The sequence below is a fragment of the Acanthochromis polyacanthus genome, chromosome 22 (assembly GCF_021347895.1).
Source record: "Acanthochromis polyacanthus isolate Apoly-LR-REF ecotype Palm Island chromosome 22, KAUST_Apoly_ChrSc, whole genome shotgun sequence".
NCBI classification, from domain to species: domain Eukaryota; kingdom Metazoa; phylum Chordata; class Actinopteri; family Pomacentridae; genus Acanthochromis; species Acanthochromis polyacanthus.
In genome coordinates, this window is record NC_067134.1 from 7,255,983 (window position 1) to 7,277,810 (window position 21,828).

The following is a 21,828-nucleotide window of genomic DNA, read 5'->3' on the forward strand; positions in this document are numbered from 1 at the left end:
TACTAATCACTTCAATAAAAAAGAGAAAATATTGCAGAACACTAAAATTACTTTTTTTTTTTGAAGTAATTTTGACGTTCTTCAAATCGAGGATGAGCCAAATTTGGGAGATTAAATACGGAGAACACAAAGTAAAAAAAAATCTGTTTTAAACCAAATTCTAAATGGCCAAAATATGGGTGTGACCAATCTATAAAATTTAAGTCAATGTCAGTTCCACGGATTTTAAATCAGAAAATCATGCAAGCTGTAAATATAACGGAGGAAATTTCAACTTGTAAGAATAAGTCTTTTTTTGGGTTTGTTTTTCATTTTGGCAGCATTGGACTTCCACATACTTTATCACCTTATATGGATAAAAAAAGGAAATGTTCAAGAATACCATAAAACTGACTCCAGACATTTTAAACACCTTATAAACTAGAGGATGAGCCAAATTTGGGGGATTAAATGCACAGTATTCAAAGTGGAAAATACATTTCAAACCAAATTCAAAATGGCTGGCCAATCTATGAAACTTTCTAGTCAAAGTTAATTCCAAGGATTTTAACTCAGAACATCATGCTAGCTGTAAATATGATGCAGGGAATTTTAACACGTTAAAAAATTTTGTTTTAAAAAAAAATGTGGCAGCATTGGACTTCCATACTTAAATTTTAACACGCAAGAAAAAAACTTTTGTTCCTTTTTTTCCATTTTGTTAGCATTGGACTTCTGTACTTAAACATAAATGTCAGATTTTTTTTTTTTTTTTTGCCATTTGGGCAGCATCGGAGTTTCACACATAAATTTTACCATGTAAGGAAAATGTGTTTTTTTTTTGGGGGGGGGGTTGCTTTTAAACTGTGGCAGCATTGGACATCCATACATAACTCAAACCTTCACTGAAAACTCTTAATCTGCTCGTTTCGTCAGAATCATGGGATTTATTACATCAGCACTTGCAGCAAAAACAGTTTAAAATCTCCTCTGTCCTTCTCCCGCCCGCCTTCCGAGTCAAAGTCAAATCTTCCAAGTCCACAAAGACGCCGCCGCCGATCTGAAAGAAGAACTCCGAGTGGTGCTGAGATCAATCCCACAATGCACCTGCTGGCCTCGCCCCGGTCTGGGGAGGAAGTGGGCGGAGCCTGGGACAGGAAGCAGCAGCAGCCACGAATCAGAGCGAAGAACAAGAAGAAGAAAAAAAACAATCGGAACAACGTCGATGCTGAAGAACAGGCACGTTGGAATACTGAGTGTGAAATGCGACCGTCCGTTTCTCAGAAAAACACTTTCACGTCTTTTCTCAGTTTTTTTTCTTTATTTTTTGTCCCTCCGCTGCTGCCCAGGGAGGAAGTGTGTGTTTTTGCGTCTGTGTGCGTCTCCTCAGATGATCTCGAAGGTCTTCTTTAGCTCCATGATCAGCTGCCAGTCCGACTTCTGCATCTCTTCTCTGAACCAGTTCTTCAGGGCGTCGATGGAAGCTCGCGTGATCTGGAACCAAACAGAGCGAGAACATGATCCACAGTGGGTTAAAATGAGTCCACAGTGGGTTAAAATGAGTCCACAGTGGGTTAAATGAGTTTAAAGCTCCTGCCCCTTCGTTCTCACCTTGCTGACGATTATGTCGGTGGCTTCAAAATGGCGGCCGTACATCTTGGGCGACTCTCCGGGGATCGGCTCGATCTTCACGCAGATCTCCTGACCCTTCTTGGCCGACTCCACCGATTTGTGGTTGACCTCAATGCCGGTGACCACGCCAATGTCCACAAACTGAAGACATGGCAAGAAGAGACGCAATGAAGAAGTCACATTCGCACTGTTTAACAAACCCAAAGCACTTTGATTCTCCGGGCTCTCACCCCTTTGCTGGGGACGCAGAGCGGCGTTCCCTGTTTGATGATGCCTGCCTCCACTGTGACACCCATCACGATGGGATCTCTGGAGTTAAAGATGAACTGGGGAAGGACTCGCAGCTTCGCTGGGAACACAGCTATATGCCTGACAAACACAACAAATACACAATAAATAAAGTTGTCTAGATCTTAGAATGAACTCCAGGTCTCATTTCAGCTGACAAAGACGCACAATACCTCTTTGTCAGCTGAAATGAGGTTTGGAGTTCCTCAAGGATCAATTCCGGGTCCTCGTTTATTATTAAAGATACACATTCAGTAAAAAGTTGATGGAGTTTGTACAGAAAATAATCAAGACAAAATATGACAAAACTGGAAATTTGAAGTTTGACTGTTTGAATGTGAGAAATGATAATTTAGTAATGTAAATCAGAGTTCTATCTACATAAAAACTGACTTCTTTTGGCTGTTTTACGTCTTATTTTTATCACTTATTAAAATTCCTAGGATCCTGATGTAGATTTCTGTGTGCCAAACAGACAAATTTCTGTATCACTGTGTTTGAATCTGAAAGATGATAATTTGGGAATATAAATCAGAGTATCATCTGCATATAAACTGACTTTTTTTGACTGTGTTGTCTCATTTTGGCTGTTTTAAGTCTCCTTTTTATAGCATTTTTAAACTCCCAGAGTGCCAAACAGGCTAATTTCGGTATCGCTCTGTTTGAATCTGAGAGATGATAATTTAGGAATATAAATCAACGTCTCATCTGCATATAAACTGAGTTTTTTGGCTATTTTGTTGTAATTTGGTTGCTTCACATCTTGTTATCACTTATTTCAATTCCTAGGTTTACGATGTTGATTTCTGTGCGCCAATCAGACACATTTATGTATCACTGTCTTTGAATCCGAGCAATGATAATTTGTGAATATAAATGAGACTGTCATCTGCATATAAATTGACTTATTTGGCTGTTTTACGTCTCATTTTTATAGCTAATTTAAATTCCGAGGACTATGATGTAGATACCTGAGTGTTAAACAAATTTCTGCATCAGAACTATAACACTGCCACCATCAGGTAAAACCACTTTAAACATCCATACATCAGTATACACTTTGTAAATAACATTCGAAAGGAAACCATCTATTAGGATTGTTACATATGTGAGAATTAAAAAAGGCCCGAAAAATGTTAAATTATCTTTTAAATATTGAAAGATTCAGAAAGTGTAGTTTCTCGAAGCACGTTTGCACTTTTTTCAGGTAGATAAAAGGTCTAAAAGTGAGTTTCCTACTTGAACTCGTCCTGCTTGGCCTTCTTGTAGTCCTCCCTGTACTTGGTGAAAGCGTCGAAGAGGTGATAGATGATTTCAGCCGAGAAGATTCGGACTCCCAGGCTGTCAGCCATCTCCTGACTCTCCCGCTCCACCTTCACGTCAAACGCCAGGATCACCGCGTACCTGCCGCAAGAACATCCGTCAATAAACAATAAATACCTTTCAGTCGTTGCAGCATTCAGAACTTTCAAGTTTTGAGATGTTTTATGGCCTTAAATGGTAAAACTAAAACCATTCTTTGTGTGTGCAGAAGAGATGGTTTGAAAGTGTCATCAGGATATTTTATAGAATGATGTTCCAGGTGTTGGAATGAGTTGTGGAGACGTACTGGAGGTCGTGTTCCAACATGGTCGACGCCTTCATCACGTCCTTCTTATGGACCGGACCGATGTTGATGCCAGCGTACTGCAGAGACACACAGGTTAATAGGTAAATAAACAAGTAACCAAACAAGTGGATAAATAAGTAAATAAGTGGACAGACAGACAGACAGGTACTCACAGGTACTTTGGACGTCCTCAGGAACTCCAACAGAGCCTCCAGAGATCCCAGCGTCGAGGCCTGGACGTAAACTCCTTTCTCCTCCAGCTTGATGGAGCTCAGCGTCTGTTTGAGTTCTCGTTCCAGTTCGTCCTGAAAACCAGTAGGCCAGTCAGCACCAGTACAATAGAACAACCCCCGACTCCACCTTTAAACTGGTCTAACTGGTGCGTTACCCTGAGGACGGGGATCTCGTCCTCCCTGTGGGCCACCAGCAGAGGGAGCCCTGCCAGCGTCTTCTCCAGGTCTTTACCAAGGATCTTCACACCCTGAGACGTTGACACCTCCTTGTGCTTCTCGTACTGGCTCTACAGACAACCAGCAGACAGACCAGTAATTAAACCAGTAAGTTAACCAGTATAGGATTTATCGCTGCACGCGTTCTCAACAAAAGGTAACAAAGTTTGACCAAAAATGATGACATGGTGAAAAACCAACGTCTGTTGACAAAATAAGTCTTACTTTTGCAGGTCCTGCGAACCTAGCATTAGCATTGGTGTGGGCGTTAGCATTATCCACATTGATATGTACTTAAGTTTTTGTCTTGAAAACAACGTCATGGATTAAAATTTTTGTGTTCTGTTGACAAAATAGTTTTACTTTTGCAGGTCCCACTACCCTAGCAGTAGCATTAGCATTTATGCTTAAATTAGTGGTAGCATTGGCATTAATGTTAGCATTATCAACATTGATATGTATTGAAGTTTTTGTCTTGAAAACACAATGCCATGTACTAATCTCTTAGTGTTTTGTTGACAAAATGAGTCTTACTTTTGCAGGTCCCGCTAACTTAGCATTAGCATTAGTGTTGTATTAGCGTTAGCATTATCAACATTGATATGTATTGAAGTTTTTGTCTTGAAAACACAATGTCATGGACTAATATCTTAGTGTTTTGTTGACAAATTGAGTCTTACTTTTGCAGGTCCCGCAAACCTAGCATTAGCATCAGGGTTAGCATTAGCTACAAACAACAAACGGTACTAAATACAAAACATCAACCTCTTTCACCTTCCATGACCCAACAGACTAACTGCTAGAGGGAAGGTCAGAAGCAGTCCACTGAGTTTCCAGACGATGGCATACCTTGACTCGGAGCTCCTTGAGCGGCGGCGGCAGCAGCAACCCTCTGATCTGTGTCACGATTGGTCCCTCCACGCCCGGGACGATGATGGTCTCGCCCTCCCTCAGGCGGCCGTTGATCAGGATGACGTCTATCGTGGTTCCCATCCCAGGCAGAGCTTTCACCTCCATGACCTGAGCCCGCAGCTCATCGCAGTGTGCTAGCCTGCGAGCTAGCATGGTCTGGGTGAGCTCCACCAGCAGGGCGATGAGGTTCCCCATGCCGTCGCCGCTGTGGGCTGAGGTAGGAACCAACGACACAAAGGTCCGGGGGTCTTTGTTCTCATAGAACAAGGCAGCGTTCAGACCCTGGAGAGAAAGAAAACACGTGTTCAGAAGTTTTGGTGTTCCTCATGGCTCCGCACTGGAACCTCTAATGTTCCCAAAACAGATTTATTTTGTTGTTTAAAGATGGTGAGACGACTTCCTGGACTGGAACTGCACAGCAAATATTCTGCTTGTATTTTTATCAGAAACAAAACAACCACAAATACACAAACTGTCAGCTCTGGTATGGTTTTCATTGGCTGCCGTTGCTGCACTGTGATTGGCCGATGGCTGATGATGTCATGACCGATACCTGCTGAGCGAACTCCACAATAACGGCCTTGGCTCGCTCATCAAACTCGTCCTTCGTGTTCTTCTTCTGCTTCTTCAGCGTCGCAACAACGTCCGTCTCTGGACTCTTCTTCCAGTCGTACAGACGGTCGATCTGAGAGGACAGTAGAACGTCAGAGTAGAAAGAAGAACAAGGAGCAGATTGAGAGGAAGGAGAAGATGATGATGGAGAAGAAGGAGATGGAAAAGAAAAAGAAGAAGCCTACAGACCTTGTTGAGGGCGACGATGAACGGACATTTCTTCTCCTTCAGCAGATTGATGGACTCGAGTGTTTGAAGCTCCAGGCCGTGCATGATGTCCACCACCAGGACGGCGATGTCGCAGAGAGAACTTCCTCTGTTCCTCAGGTTACTGCAGACACAAACCCTCAGTCACAACTTTGTTTGATGAACTAAATACTGCCTTCATCTCTGAGCCTCTGAACATCTGCAAACTAAAGCGTCTGAGCCGTTCAGGGAACATCTGGAAACTACAGCGTCTACTGACGCATTTAGGGAACATCTGGAAACAGCAGCGTCTACTGTGGCATTCACGGAACATCTGGAAACTGAGGCATTTATTGAGGCCCTTAGGGAACATCTGGAAACTGCAGCGTCTATTGATTAGCAGATGTTCAACCACTGAAGAGTTTTGGTTCAGTTTAATTCTATTTCTATCTGCAGCTGAAGGTGATTCTGTGTTGTCATTTGTTCCAGGTGTTACCTGAAGGACTCGTGTCCAGGTGTTACCTGAAGGACTCGTGTCCAGGTGTTACCTGAAGGACTCGTGTCCAGGTGTTACCTGAAGGACTCGTGTCCAGGTTAGGGCTGGGCAAAAAATCGATTTATCGAATTTGTTGCTAAAAAAGATTTTTATTTTGCAAACTCGAGTTTTTCCCCTGCAGTTTTCCGGCATCTTTCGCTTTCCGTCCGCCCATTCCTCGTGGGCTTCCGTAGCGCGGTGTAACACAGCCCCCTTCCCCGTGGCAGCGGCAACATGTAACAGAGAACTCATTCAAAAGAAAGGCACAGCTAACTCAATCATTTGGAACTGGTTCGGTTTTGATGCTTCAGACGAACAACAGACAAAAACTCGCTGCAAAGTATTTTTAAAACTTCAGTGTACCGCCGGTGGTACACTTACTAATTTGCATAGGAATTTCAAGAATGTCCGAAGGCTCCAAACGCGATTATACAAACACTATACGCCGATGGAAAGCTTAGATTCTTATGAATCCGCCGGTATAAACCACTTTCAGATGTGATTACCACAGCGGGTAATATAAACACATTTGTCCAACAAACAACGAATATCCATCCATCCGTTCTCTATACACGGCTTCAACGTACACAGCGCAAATCACATTTCCGGGTTCATTATTACACACAGATGAAAATATTCCCCAAAAAAACGGCCATAATCCAACCTTTTACATCCAGACGACACAAGCCAGTAAACTATTTTGTCCAAAACATGTCCTGAAGTCGGTATAAAATCCCCGAATCGGTCGTTTTCAAGGAAATGCACCTCGCAATGCCCGTCCAATATTCCCTGTATTTCTCGTCATATTTTTTATTTACAAATAGAATATTAGCGATTTTTTGTACTGAAAATGGCTGGAATTGACTGCAGCTGTTGAAATCGTTAGATGCAAGGTACGTTGTACCCAGTCACAAGTATTTCGCCGATGTGGCGCTGCCTCACCTGTAGAATACCACTCGGCAAAAGATCCGCAACGAGCTGGAGGAGGTGGCCGGACAATACAGCCGTACATGAGTCTCACAGCGCAACGACAGCTGGACCATGCACAGCATCTGCCTCCAGACAGCATATTTCCCCGATTACCACACCGGTGAAATAATTGCCCACGGATTAAAAGATGCTCTCAGTTCCTGGGGAAATTGTTGAATTACAGAGCCTCATTAACTTGCGTCATTAACTTGTTCATTAAATTGTTTACATGCGTTTTTTTATTCTGAGGACAATTACAGCAATAAAGTTACTTTTGACAGTATATCTGATGTCTGCAGTAATTTTTAAGTGCATTGAAAGAAAAAATCGAAAATCGAATCGAAACTCGAATTTTTCTTTAAAAAATCAGAGATTTTTCTTTTTTAGACCAAATCGCCCAGCCCTAGTCCAGGTGTTACCTGAAGGACTCGTGTCCAGGTGTTACCTGAAGGACCCGTGTCCAGGTGTTACCTGAAGGACCCGTGTACAGGTGTTACCTGAAGGACCCGTGTCCAGGTGTTACCTGAAGGACCCGTGTCCAGGTGTTACCTGAAGGACCCGTGTCCAGGTGTTACCTGAAGGACCCGTGTCCAGGTGTTACCTGAAGGACCCGTGTCCAGGTGTTACCTGAAGGACCCGTGTCCAGGTGTTACCTGAAGGACCCGTGTCCAGGTGTTACCTGAAGGACCCGTGTCAAGGTGTTACCTGAAGGACCCGTGTACAGGTGTTACCTGAAGGACCCGTGTCCAGGTGTTACCTGAAGGACTCGTGTCCAGGTGTTACCTGAAGGACCCGTGTACAGGTGTTACCTGAAGGACCCGTGTCCAGGTGTTACCTGAAGGACCCGTGTCCAGGTGTTACCTGAAGGACCCATGTACAGGTGTTACCTGAAGGACCCGTGTACAGGTGTTACCTGAAGGACTCGTGTCCAGGTGTTACCTGAAGGACTCGTGTCCAGGTGTGTCGATGATCAGCATGCCTGGGATCTTCAGGTTGTCCTTGTCAAACTGCAGAGAGATCAGATGTTAGTCAATGGTTTAGCGTCAGTAGCGTTTATTGCTGAGAGAGGGGCGTCGTACGTTTTTAACCATCTTGGTTTGCTCCTCGATAGTCTCCTTGGGAACGTTGGTCGCTCCGATCTGCTGCGTGATTCCTCCGGCCTCGCCGTCCTGCACGTGGGTGTGTCGCAGCTAAACACAAACAAACAAACAAACAGTAAACAAGTTTGGAGACAGTAAGACAGCTGGTCTGTAAACAAGTCAGTAAACAACCAGTAAATAACAGTTAATAGTAAACATGAATACTGAGTAGTTAACCATCATTAGTGAATAGTAAACAGTGATTAACAAGCAGTCAATAGCAAAAAATAACAGTAAATAAACAGGAAAATGTAAACGTTACCTTGTCAAGGATCTTGGTCTTCCCCGTGTCCACGTGTCCGAGCACACACACCACCGGAGCTCTCAGCCTTTCTGTGTCGATGTTCTTCAGGTTCTCTGCTCGTCGTTTCTATGGAAACCAACAGAGAAAACGGGTCAGAGACGGGACGGAGACAGACGACGTCTCACTCGGCCTGCTTTCTCTCACCTCGATCCTCCTCTTGGCTCGGTCGTAGAGCCGCTCCTCCTTCGTCCGGCCATCGTCGTCTTCGCTCTCGCTGCTCTCGTCTTCACTGGCCGTCCTTCTCTTCCCGTGACCCGTCGTCATCGCCACCTTCTCCTTCTCCTCGTCTTCCTCGCTCTCCTCCTCCTCCTCTTCGTCTTCCTCCTCGTCATCATCATCTTCGTCGTCCTCCTCCTCCTCGTCCTCCTCGCTGGCGGCAGTTTGAAGAGCGGCGCTTTCCTCCTTCACCTCGATGTGGACTTTCTTCAGCTCTGCCGTGGAGAGAAAGCGTTACTATCCAGACACAGGTGTGACTCCCCGGCAGGTAAAGCTGCCCAACAAGCACCGCCCCTACCTTTCTCCTCGTCGCTGGCGATGGCCTCCCAGTCGTCCACGGCGGCGTCCGGCTTCACCTCTGAACAGAAAGACCAAAAACACACATTCAGTCTTGCTTCATGTCCTCCTGACTCCTCCCTTTCTCACACACCTGGCGGCTCTCACCTGGCTCTGCTGCAGGCATCTCCTCCTCCGTCTCCACGGCAACCAGATCCGGCGTCTCCGAGGTCGGCGAGGTCACCTCCGAGGTTTCTGGGAAGGAGAAAGGAGGCGAGAAAAGATGAGAAACGACTTGAGATGAGACACAAAGAGACAGGAAAGACGCAGAAATGACACAAACATGAAAAAAACTGATCTTTATAAATGCACAAAGAAGCAATAAATCACATAATGGCACGAAAAACTAAGAAGAAAATACGCAAAAAAGACACAACTGACACAAAAAGCTGCAAAAACTGTCAAAAAATGATGCAGAAATGGTTAAAAGACGCCAAAATGACAGAAAAGATGCAAAACAACATGAAAAAATCTGACCTGATCGAACAAATTACAGTAAAAGTGTGAAGACCAAACTGGTGCAAAAATGACAGAGATAAAATAAGAGACAGTGATTAAAAAAATAGTACAAAGAAAGAAAAATGACTTATTTTGAAACAAAAATGGCAAAAAACTGAACACGAGATTGACTTGGAAAATCATAAAACTGGCAAACACAAAACTTTCACACAAAAAAAGACACAAATTGGACAAAAAAGGCAGGAAAAGACGTAGAAATGATGACAAATGGCCCCAAAATCCGATTTAAAAAACACAAAATGATAAAATTAACTCACGAAAAAGATGTGTGAAAGGACGAAAGAAAGGAAAAGATGCAAAAATGTCATAAAAAAAGAGTAGAAATGAAGGAAAGGCAAAAACTGTTCAAGAAACAGACTCAGAAATGACCAGAAAACCCACAAAATGACAGAAAAAAAACGACTTGATAAGTGATTTCTTAAAAGATTAAACCTAGTGAGGACATATGAACCAAGTGAGGACATTTGAGTACAAAAGACAGGAAAGGATACTAAAAAAGTAACAAAAAAGAGCAGAAATGACAGAAAAGACAGAAACGGTTTGAGAAACTGACTCAAAAATGACCAAAAAAACCCACAAAATGATTAAAAAAAAAAGAAAAAAGTTATAAAATGAGACAAAAAACAAAACTTGACAAAACTACAGAAAAAAAAGATGAAAAAATGACACACAAAATAACTTGAGAAAAAAATGTACAAAAAGATGCAAAAATGTCAGAAACCTGAGACACAAAAAGCGGACAGAAGTGTCTTTGTTTACCTTCAGGAGTCTGAGCGCTCGGCTTCTTCCTCCTCTTGTCTCCATAAACGGGTTTCTTCTTTGGCACAGAGTCTTTGGATGGCACTTCAACACCTGGAAACAGTACACAGCGCCCCCACAGGCCAACGGGTGTATTACAACTGAAAATATCAATATAACTCAAAATAATAATTACTCAGCAGCGCCCCCACGGGAAGACTGGTGTATTACAACTACAGACATTAATATAAATGTTGATTGTAATCAAACACTCAGCAGCGCCCCCTCAGGAAGACTGGTGTATTACAACTACAGACATTAATATAAATATTGATTATAATTAAATACTCAGCAGCGCCCCCTCAGGCCAGCCCCCTCATTACACTCACCCTGAGCCTGCAGCATCTTCAGCGTGGCCTCGGCCCGAGCTCGAGCTTCTCTTTGGGTTTTGGTCAGCAGCTTGCCCTCCTTCTTCAGCCTCTCCTTCCTCTCCTTCTCCTTCTGCTTCTTCTTCTCCTTGCGTTCCTGTTCCAGACGTTCCTGTTGAGGAGAAACGAGGCATCAGAGCTCCGGCGGCGGCACAAACTCTGAGTTAACGGAGGTGTTGTAGTCGTCTTACCTGCTCCTGCCGCTGCTTCTCCAGCTCCTCCAGCCTCCTCTGACGCTCCTCCTCCTCCCGTTTGGCTCGCTCCTCCTCCTGGAAGACAACCACCACCGTCAGGCTCCACCCAGACCAGAGCTCCACCACTACGTTCCCCAGAATGCCTCACCTCCTTCATCTTGGCCAGAGCCTCCTGCATGGCCTTCACCGTGGCCTTGCTGGGTCCCTTCTTCTTCTCCTTCTCCTCCTTCTCTCCCTTCTTCTTCTTCTTGTCCTTTTTCTTCTTGTCGCCTTCAGCCTCCTCTGCAGAAGGAGGAGAGACAAAGACGTTTATAGAGAGATCTTTAGTCTGATTGTTATTACATTATTAGTAATAGCTGTAAGTCTGTTAGTGTTACAAGTTTAATTTACTTTTAACTCTCTTACTGTTAGTACTATATTTGTAGTAGTATTAGTAATAGATTACTATCACTGTTATCACTACTGCTGTTACCATAGAACAAAATAACAATATACTAATTACAGACTTATTAGCAGCAGCAATACTACAATACACTACTGTTATTTTTACTGTATTAGTATAGTAATAATAATACGTTTAATTGTAATAAGAGTACTAGTTACACTTTTCCTATTACTACATTAATGATCTCTGTATTAATTGTAATAACAACATTACTATTATTATTCTCACCATTATGAGTAGTAGAAGTACAATTACCACTTATCGAGAAAAGAGCATCAACAACAGTAATAATAATAGTAGTCAAACAAATCATAAAAAATATTATTCATGCTAGCATATATTAGCATTAGCACGATTATTATAATTTTAAATTTCTGACAATTATCTTTAGTTAATTTGTAGTGCTATCACTATTATATATAATTTAAAATATTTTAATATAAATAAAAACAATAATGTTAAAACTACTACGACTCCTGTAACTATGAACATTAGGAGCAATACTAGTATTTTTTCTTGCATACCGCCTTTACTATCATTAGTATTATCATTAATAATTAAATCCTAAATGTGTACTAGAATCATTACTAATGTAAATAAAATAATAAAATTACTATTATTCATACAACTGTGAACATCAGCAGTAATGTTTCATTTTTTCTTATTTACTGCCTTTACTAGGTTTATTTCTATTACTATCAGTACTATTACAGCTAATACCTAAGTAGTAAATCTGTGCAATAATGATAATTAGCTCTAGTGACAGTATTGTTTCTTTTAGTGTTATTACTGTCTGACAGTTTGACTAATCAGCATTTTGGTTTTTTTTACATTTGTGGTGGTTTTGGCTCACATTTTGTTTTATATGTCAATTTAGGGTGATTTTGGGCGACATTTTGAACATTTTACATCATTCTGTGATGTTTTTCTGTCGCATTTTTGTTACGTCTGTTTTAGTTTTTACGTCTTTTTAGATTCTATAACATCATACTTTAGTTGTTTACATCATTTTAGGTTCGCCGAGCGGCATTTTTAGCTTTTTACGTCTTTTTAGGTTCGTTTAGTGTCACATTTCAGTTTTTTACGTCTTTTTAGGTTCGCTGAGCATCATTTTTTAGTTTTTTGTCTTTTTAGGCTCGTTTAGCGTCTTTTTTAGTTTTTTTTACATCTTTTTAAGTTTGTTTAATGTCATACTTTAGTTTTTTACGTCGTTTTAGGGTCATTTTGCGTGATAATTTGAACATTTTAGATCATTTTGTGGTGGTTTTCTGTCACATTCCACGTCTTAATATGTTCATTTAGCATCATTTTTGTTTTTTACGTCGTTTTAGGGTCATTTTGCATGATAATTTGAACATTTTAGATCATTTTGTGGTGGTTTTCTGTCACATTCCACGTCTTTATATGTTCATTTAGCATCATTTTTGTTTTTTACGTCGTTTTAGGGTCATTTTGCGTGATATTTTGAACATTTTAGATCATTTTGTGGTGGTTTTCTGTCACATTCCACGTCTTTATATGTTCATTTAGCATCATTTTTGTTTTTTACGTCGTTTTAGGGTCATTTTGCATGATAATTTGAACATTTTAGATCATTTTGTGGTGGTTTTCTGTCACATTCCACGTCTTTATATGTTCATTTAGCATCATTTTTGTTTTTTACGTCGTTTTAGGGTCATTTTGCATGATAATTTGAACATTTTAGATCATTTTGTGGTGGTTTTGTGTCACATTCCATGTCTTTATAGGTTCGTTTAGCGTTATTTTAGTTTTTTACGTCAATTTAGGGTCATTTTGCGTGATATTTTGAACATTTTAGATCGTTTTGTGGTGGTTTTGTCACATTCTACGTCTTTACAGGTTCGTTTAGCGTCATATTTTTGTTTTTTACGTTGTTTTAGGCTTGTTTAGCGTCACATGTTGAACACTTTACGTGTTTCCGCTCAGCAGTTTTCACAATCTGTGTGATGTCACCAGGACGTATGACATCATCTGCTGTCCTACCGTCAGCTGCTGGCTCCGCCCCCTCTATTTCCTCTATGGCTGCAGTGGGCGGGGCTGTAGGAGGGGGCATGGCCTCTGCGCTCTTCTCCAGTTCTTTCTTGGAGTCTTGGCTGCTCTCCTTCTCCTTCAGCTTCTTCTGCTTCATCCTCTCCTCCTCCTTCTTCTTGCGCTCCCTCTCCTTCTTCTCCGCCTTCTTCTGCGCCGCTGTCTTCATCTTGAAGCCTCCCGACTCCTCGTCCTGCTGCTCGTCCTCGTCCTCGCTGGCCGCCTTCGCCTTGTTCTTCTTCTTCTTGTCCCGTCTGGAGGGGAACTCCTCGTCGTCCTCGGACTCGTCCTCCTTCGGTCCTCCTCTCCTCACCCCGCTGTCCTCGTCTTTGTCTTCGTCTTCGTCCGACGCTGACGCCTTCCTGCCTCCTTTCTTCCCTCCTTTGGCTTTGAGGCGAGATCGAGAGCTGCTGTCATCGTCGGAGTCAGAGGGAGGAGCAGCAGGAGCCTGCAGAGGACAAAGTGAGGACATGATGACATAAAAATGAAATGAGGACGGTTTTAATCTATGGAAAGTACTGATCACTACATCTCACCGTTTTCTTGTCCTCTCCGTCCAGCTGTCCTTCCCCTTCGTCCTCCTCATCCTCAGGACTGGCTCCGCCCTTCTTCCCCTTCCTGGTCTTCTTCTTCTCTGGTCTTGGAGGCTCCACGCTCTCCACTTCTTCTGTGGTGTCGCTTTTCTGCACAAACAGACCTTTCCTTTATTTTCTGTTTTATTTCCGAAACACAAAACTGGAATATTCATAAAAATCCAAAACAAGGATTGTAAATTTATGAATCTGATCCATCAAAAGTTTAATTTCATTTGTATTTATTTTAATTTAAAACTAAAATTCTTAAATTCAAACTTAAGGGAAAAAGATCAAATTAAATGTTGACGTTAATATTTACACAAATTCTGCTGAAAACACGTGAATTTAACAAACATCATGTCATTAAAAATAATTTCACCATAAATAATTTAACTGTTTTTTGGGTTACATGCTGTCTAAATAGTTTAAAGCATTTTTTTAGTAATTAAAACCCTTCCTAGAATTACTTTCCTGTGAGATACTTTGTCATTTTGGGGCTTTTATTGTCGTATTCTGACGTTAGTTTCTGATGAAAACTCATTTTTGCAGTGACAATGTTTCTAACTAATCAGAATATCTGTGTGAATATTTAACTTTCTTGTTGTTTTTCATGTTAGATCTTCACATCTTCAGCTTTGTCGGGTTTTCTGGTTGTTTTAGGGTTGATTTATGGATGTTTTCTGGTTGCTTAGTGGATGTTTTGTGGATCTAAATCCTCACCTTGGCCTTTCCTCCCTGAGCCTCCAGACTGAGCTCCTCCAGCTCCTTCTGGATGTCGTCTTCACTGCAGAACAAACACAATCGTTCAGACGTTTTCAGATACATGGAGACATAAATGATAACAGTAATAACAGCGGTTCGTACTCGAAGTCGTCCTTCTTGGCTCCTTTCTTCTTCTTCTTCCCTTTGGGCTCCTTAGACACTCCGGCTCCTTCGATCTCCGCCGCCAGAGCGTCGATGTCGATGCCGCCGTCATCCCTGGAGCTGATCGATCAGAAACAGATCAATAAGTGAACCGACGGATCAGAAACGGATCAATAAGTGAACCGACGGATCAGAAACGGATCAATAAGTGAACCGACGGATCAGAAACGGATCAATAAGTGAACCGACAGACCAGAAACGGATCAATAAGTGAACCGACGGACCAGAAACGGATCAATAAGTGAACCGACGGACCAGAAACGGATCAATAAGTGAACCGACGGATCAGAAACGGATCAATAAGTGAACCGACGGATCAGAAACGGATCAATAAGTGAACCGACGGACCAGAAACGGATCAATAAGTGAACCGACGGATCAGAAACGGATCAATAAGTGAACCGACGGATCAGAAACGGATCAATAAGTGAACCGACGGACCAGAAACGGATCAATAAGTGAACCGACGGACCAGAAACGGATCAATAAGTGAACCGACGGACCAGAAACGGATCAATAAGTGAACCGACGGACCAGAAACGGATCAATAAGTGAACCGACGGATCAGAAACGGATCAATAAGTGAACCGACGGACCAGAAACGGATCAATAAGTGAACCGACGGACCAGAAACGGATCAATAAGTGAACCGACGGACCAGAAACGGATCAATAAGTGAACCGACGGACCAGAAACGGATCAATAAGTGAACCGACGGATCAGAAACGGATCAATAAGTGAACCGACGGACCAGAAACGGATCAATAAGTGAACCGACGGACCAGAAACGGATCAATAAGTGAACCGACGGACCAGAAACGGATCAATAAGTGAACCGACGGACCAGAAACGGATCAATAAGTGAACCGACGGACCAGAAACGGATCAATAAGTGAACCGACGGACCAGAAACGGATCAATAAGTGAACCGACGGACCAGAAACGGATCAATAAGTGAACCGACGGACCAGAAACGGATCAATAAGTGAACCGACGGACCAGAAACGGATCAATAAGTGAACCGGTAGCTCAGACTCCTCTCTGGTGGAACAAAGGAGCTGCTGACGCTGTGTTTCCTTTCAGCTGCTGGACAAACGTTTAACAGCAGTTCAGCAGAAAACAGTTTTCATTCATTCGGTCCGTGGGTTCTCCTCCTTATTCCATCAGTCTGTCTACAGGATCAGATCTTTATCAGCTGGAACACGACAAGGACGCAGGAAAACAACTGGAGGACACTAAAGACCAGACAGAAAACTGCAACCGCAAAACAATCTGACAACAAAAGACAAAACAAATGACAGAAATGTTGTAACGACGAAAAAAGATCCAGAAACGAGAAACATTCGAGACACAGAAAGACACGAGACCGACATCAGACACAAAAATAACTGAAACTAAAAACTAAATTATGGAAAGATGACATGAAAATGTGTGAAAATGGTGCAAAAATACACAAAAACTGCAGAAAAAAGTGCAAAAAACAACCAAACAGATGCAAAAAAGATGACACAAAGAGACACAAAAAGGTGCAAAAATGTACAGAAAACACATAAAATGGCTCAAAAATGTACAAAACGATGCAAAAATGACAAAAATATGAAAAAATAATTTCACAAAAAGTGCAAAAAATAACCAGACAGATGCAAAAATTGCACAAATAGATGCAAAAATGTAAACAGGGCTTAAAGCGAAAAATAATCCTGAGCCTGAACTTTTTTGCTTTTGGGTCGGGGCACAATCTCACTAACTAATAATAATAAATGAAGATATGTGCCTTCACAAAATCAGACTACAGATTATAGTAACACAATAAAGGTCAGTAGGTCTGACTACAACATGGTGCAGATATATTGTTTAACAACCAATCAGTAAAAGACATGGAAAAGGACATTGATTCACTTTTAACAATATGCGCACTATTCATTCTGAAATACAACTATGTAAACAATTACAGCGCAAAAAGCAACTAAATAAAAATAAGAGAAGACTATAGCTCAGTTCAAAATAATAACAAAAAAAGATTAAAGTGCTCTGAGAACTGGTAACTTAAATAATCAGAAATAAAAAGGAAAATTGAAAATAAACAAATAGTTTACTACAGAAAACTACAGTTCAACTAAAAAACATTTACAGTGCTACAAGAACCGGTACGCTGAATCTTTTTTTCCCTCCCTATCCATTTCTTCTTTCTTTTTGACATCTTTAACTTGTTCCATAGTCTTGAGGCAGTGGTTCTCAGTTTTTTCTGTCAGGCCTCACTTCAGAGGACAAAAAACGTCGGTGCCCCGCCTCAATAACTTTGTGTATGTGTGTGTATGAGAGAGAGTTTTTTATACTAAAAGTATCAAATTGTGAATATACAGGGGCTGTTATTTTTGTCTTGTTTTTCACAGTAAAGATCAGGAGAGTGAAACTCATCTTAATCCAGGTTCCATATTCAGCCCAGTTTGATCTCCAGTGGGCTGCACCAGTAAAATCACAACATAATAACCTAGAATTAACCACAACTTTTTCCCTTTGTTTTAGTTTTAAAAAAGTACATTCTAAAAATGATCACATTTAATGAATTATCTTTTTACAAAATATCATGAACACCTTGACATTTCTTAAGAGAAGCAAATTCAATTTCAATAGTATTATACCTCAGTTTATCATTTACACAATAAAACTGCCAGATCAGAGTTTATCTACCAAGGAACACAACATGTAGTCACAGCTATGTGGAACTGAGCAATCTAGTATTGTACTTATTATCAAAACAACTTTTCATGGTCTAGAAATTATTTAAAATTTACAGTAAATGTCTTCTCTGTACTTTTTTACGCTCTGTAAAGTCATCCCGGGGTAGACGGACCCAGGTGGGTGATCAAGTACGCCGGTGTTCCAATCACACATTAACGATGCGTCCTCCCATTCTCAGGAGTCCGTATGTCCGAGCCCGAACGAACGTGAATGTCCAGCGCAGTTTGTGCACTGCGAACAACATGCTGATGTTAAAACAATAGTTCAGCTAATTAGTTCCGCGTAGACGGACCTTTTCCTCCCAGTCGCTCACACCCCCCTTGTCATGCCAATAAACTTTGAATTAATAGTTTTATATCTTTATATACAGTCTATGGTCAAGCACCAGGTTCCTTCATTTTTTTGAACCAAAGGGCTTGCCGTCTCTGTTCAACTCTTCCAACCAAGGGAAGCACCATTTATTTTCAGTCCGCCAAGGAACACGGCGCAGTTACGGGCCCCATTGGCGTACGTTTGTCCTTCCGTCTATTTGCCTGTGCGCAACATTACTCAAAAAAGTGGACTAACGAATTTGGATGAAATTCTCATCCATTCTTCATTGGTAGATGGACTAATATCTTTCTTTTCTTGAGCCAAACGTCGGCGCCGCACACCGGAATTCCGGCACGGTGCCGGAATACTTTAAGCCATGTGTAAAGAAAATACTTAAAATGGCTCAAAAAGAAGCAAAAGTCTCAAAAAAGATGCAAAAAAGATGCAAAAACACACAAAACTAAATGAAGAAACAAAACTGACGCAAAAAGACACAAAAATGTGCATAAAAATATGCAAAAACATGAAAATTACACAAAACATGCAAAAAGATTACCAAATGCACACAAAATGACACAAATAAATGCAAAAATGTACAGAAAATACATAAAATGGCTCAAAAATGGCAAAAAATGAGGCAAAAGTCTGAATAAAGACGCAAAAAATGAAGCAAAAAAACAAAAATGAACAAACAAACAAAACTAACACAAAAAGATGCAAAAATGCCCAAAAAAAGTCCAAAAATTACACCACATTTAGCAAAACAAGATGCAACAAAAAGGAAAAATAACACAAAAAGACATGACGGAATAAAAGACTAAAGACTGAAAAAAAATCCATGAAAATGTGCAAAGATGACGCAAGAAATAGACACAAAATGACACAAAAACACACAGAGTGCAAAAACTGTGAGACGGGAAATGAACAGACATAACAATAACACAATGATTTAAAAATTACACAAAACATGCAAAAAAAAACAACCTAACGGACACGAAATGTGAAGAAAATACATAAAATGTCTAAAAAATACAACAACGACCAAAATATGGCATAAGACAACGAGAAAACACAAAAACAACACAAAATCCTGTAATTGCTCTACACCTGGACTCTATTACCTGTCCTGTAGTCCTCTAGTCGTTACCTGTCCTGTAGTCCTCTAGTTACTAATTGTCTTGTAGTCCTCTAGTTACTAATTGTCTTGTAGTCCTCTAGTCGTTACCTGTCCTGTAGTCCTCTAGTTACTAATTGTCCTGTAGTCCTCTAGTTACTAATTGTCTTGTAGTCCTCTAGTCGTTACCTGTCCTGTAGTCCTCTAGTCGTTACCTGTCCTGTAGTCCTCTAGTTACTAATTGTCCTGTAGTCCTCTAGTTACTAATTGTCTTGTAGTCCTCTAGTCGTTACCTGTCCTGTAGTCCTCTAGTCGTTACCTGTCCTGTAGTCCTCTAGTCGTTACCTGTCCTGTAGTCCTCTAGTTACTACCTGTCCTGTAGTCCTCTAGTCGTTACCTGTCCTGTAGTCCTCTAGTCGTTACCTGTCCTGTAGTCCTCTAGTTACTACCTGTCCTGTAGTCCTCTAGTTACTACCTGTCCTGTAGTCCTCTAGTTACTAATTGTCTTGTAGTCCTCTAGTTACTAATTGTCTTGTAGTCCTCTAGTCGTTACCTGTCCTGTAGTCCTCTCGTTACTACCTGTCCTGTAGTCCTCTAGTCGTTACCTGTCCTGTAGTCCTCTAGTCCTCTCGTTACTACCTGTCCTGCAGTCCTCTAGTTACTACCTGTCCTGTAGTCCTCTAGTTACTACCTGTCCTGTAGTCCTCTAGTTACTAATTGTCTTGTAGTCCTCTAGTCGTTACCTGTCCTGTAGTCCTCTAGTCACTACTTGTCTTGTAGTCCTCTAGTCGTTACCTGTCCTGTAGTCCTCTAGTTACTACTTGTCTTGTAGTCCTCTAGTTACTACCTGTCCTGTAGTCCTCTAGTCGTTACCTGTCCTGTAGTCCTGTCCTGTTTTCAGTCATAAATAAGCATGCTAACAGCTAACTAACCAGCTAGCTGCTCCAGTTAGCATTTAGCTCCTCGCCGTCCAGGTAAACATACCTGGCGGCAGCAGCTCGCGCAAGTTGACCCGAGTGTTTAGTGTCGTGCTGGAAGTCGCAGCTAGCTCCGACGAAGCTAACATGCTAACTGAGCTAACAGCGGCTCTGAGCGGGGAGCCGGCGGAGACTGTAGTCTCGGTTTGCCCTGGTTTGCCCCGGATAGCCTCCGTTAGCCCCGGTGGGCCCCGGTGTCGGCCCTCCTGCCGGTGTGCGTCACCTGAAGCCGTTCCCATCCGGTTTAAAGCCTCACCTGCACGCGCACTCTGACTCGTGGTTAGCATCTGTTAGCCTCTAAGCTATCAGCGGGAAAACAGCCGGTTCGGGACTTTTAACGGGGTGGAGCGGCTCCCTACCGGTCGGTACCGGTGCGGGGCGCCGGTGTGTGCCTGCAGGCCGCGGCCTGCCTACCTGTCCTCCCCGGATTTCTTCTGTTTTTTGCCCATCGTGCCGCTGCGCTGGTCCGGTTCTCCGGTTCTTCGGGCTCCGCTGGAACACGACGATCCCCGCAGAGATCGTCTCCTCACTGACGCTCGGTGAGGAGGTCTCACTCCGACCCGGCGTCCCGCCACCGGACCGCTGTTGCCATGGAAACCGACTTCACTTTTAGGAAAACTTAGAGAATAAAACCATTTAAATAAAACAGAAGATTAAAATATATTTCATGTATTTTATTTTTCTATTGCATTTGTTTAATCATTTTATTACTATCATTTAATCTGTAGACAAACTTTTCCACTTGTGTCTGTTCCGTTTCAACATCAGTTCACAAATCTTCTTTTTATTTATTGTTGGTTGTTTATTTTGTGCTTCATATTTTAAAAATAAAGTTTTTGTTTTTGAAAATAAAACAGAATTCCAGGTTTGGTTTCTGGATCCACGTCAGAGTGAGACTTCCTGTTTCTTCCGCATCTGTGCGTCAGCGTGGCTCACAGCCTTCAGTCTGCGCATGCGTGTTGCGGCTTGACCTGTCCGAGATCCGTCATCAATCAGAAGTGATTATTTCAAGGCCCTTTTAGTGCAGAAAACATTCCCTTTTTCAATTAAAATAAAAAATCTCTGGCTCAGTTAATAAAGACAAACTTTTGCTGAAAACGTTTATGATCTAATTTCATATTTATGCTGAAAAACAGTGAACTATTGTTTGTTTGGCTGCAAAAATCTTGTACCTGAACTAAAATTAAAATTCAATCAGAAATGTTTCATTTAATGTAAGTAACAAAAAAAACGTCACAGCTGGACTCAGAATTGAAAATAGTCCAAATGTGGGATATCATATGGAGATTTGACATCTTTGTTAAGTTATTGCAAAAAAGTTGCTAAAAAACTATTAAAAGCAAAAATGACATAAAATTATAAAAAACGGTTTAAAGAAGCAGAAATGACACAAAATTACAAAAAACGATTAAAAGAAACAAAAATTACTCAAAAATTACAAAAACGATTAAAAGAAGCAAAAATGAAACAAATATATAAAATTACAAAAAATGATTAAAAGAAGCAAAAATTACGAAAAGTGACAAAAAACGATTCAAAGAAACAAAAATGACTCAAAAATTACAAAAATGAATAAAAGAAGCAAAAATTACAAAAAATTCAAAGAAACAAAAATGACATAAAATTACAAAAAAACGAAGAAAAG

The 21,828-nt window shown here is 41.4% G+C and overlaps 1 protein-coding gene and 2 long non-coding RNA genes across 11 annotated transcripts; 1 reads left to right on the top strand and 2 right to left on the bottom strand.

The window, feature by feature from the left end:
• Nucleotides 1-906: 906 nt before the first annotated feature.
• On the bottom strand, nt 907-20,731 carry LOC110970750 (eukaryotic translation initiation factor 5B). The gene is made up of 25 exons (XM_051941941.1): nt 20,598-20,731; nt 14,979-15,098; nt 14,835-14,898; nt 14,076-14,222; nt 13,495-13,987; nt 11,194-11,327; nt 11,043-11,120; nt 10,813-10,963; nt 10,445-10,537; nt 9,275-9,361; nt 9,129-9,188; nt 8,759-9,045; nt 8,573-8,680; nt 8,251-8,361; nt 8,111-8,178; nt 5,671-5,812; nt 5,423-5,554; nt 4,807-5,151; nt 3,897-4,028; nt 3,682-3,813; nt 3,509-3,585; nt 3,139-3,303; nt 1,842-1,980; nt 1,591-1,752; nt 907-1,473 (listed from the first exon to the last, which is right to left on the bottom strand). The coding sequence occupies exons 1-25, from the start codon at nt 20,630-20,632 to the stop codon at nt 1,366-1,368; spliced, it is 3,570 nt and encodes a 1,189-aa protein (XP_051797901.1). The 5' UTR covers nt 20,633-20,731; the 3' UTR covers nt 907-1,365.
• On the top strand, nt 7,221-8,178 carry LOC127531834 (uncharacterized). Of its 6 annotated transcripts, none has more exons than XR_007939031.1 (4): nt 7,221-7,583; nt 7,662-7,843; nt 7,896-8,025; nt 8,104-8,178. It is a non-coding gene; the product is annotated as an uncharacterized LOC127531834 (long non-coding RNA). The 6 variants fall into 6 exon arrangements; XR_007939034.1 differs by having other exon boundaries at nt 7,974-8,025; XR_007939033.1 differs by having other exon boundaries at nt 7,896-7,947; nt 8,078-8,133.
• Nucleotides 19,310-20,582, bottom strand: LOC127531845 (uncharacterized). 4 transcript variants are annotated; one of them, XR_007939082.1, is made up of 4 exons: nt 19,846-20,582; nt 19,760-19,785; nt 19,552-19,681; nt 19,414-19,499 (listed from the first exon to the last, which is right to left on the bottom strand). It is a non-coding gene; the product is annotated as an uncharacterized LOC127531845 (long non-coding RNA). The 4 variants fall into 4 exon arrangements; XR_007939081.1 differs by lacking the exon at nt 19,414-19,499 and adding an exon at nt 19,310-19,395 and having other exon boundaries at nt 19,552-19,785; XR_007939083.1 differs by lacking the exon at nt 19,760-19,785.
• Nucleotides 20,732-21,828: the final 1,097 nt, after the last annotated feature.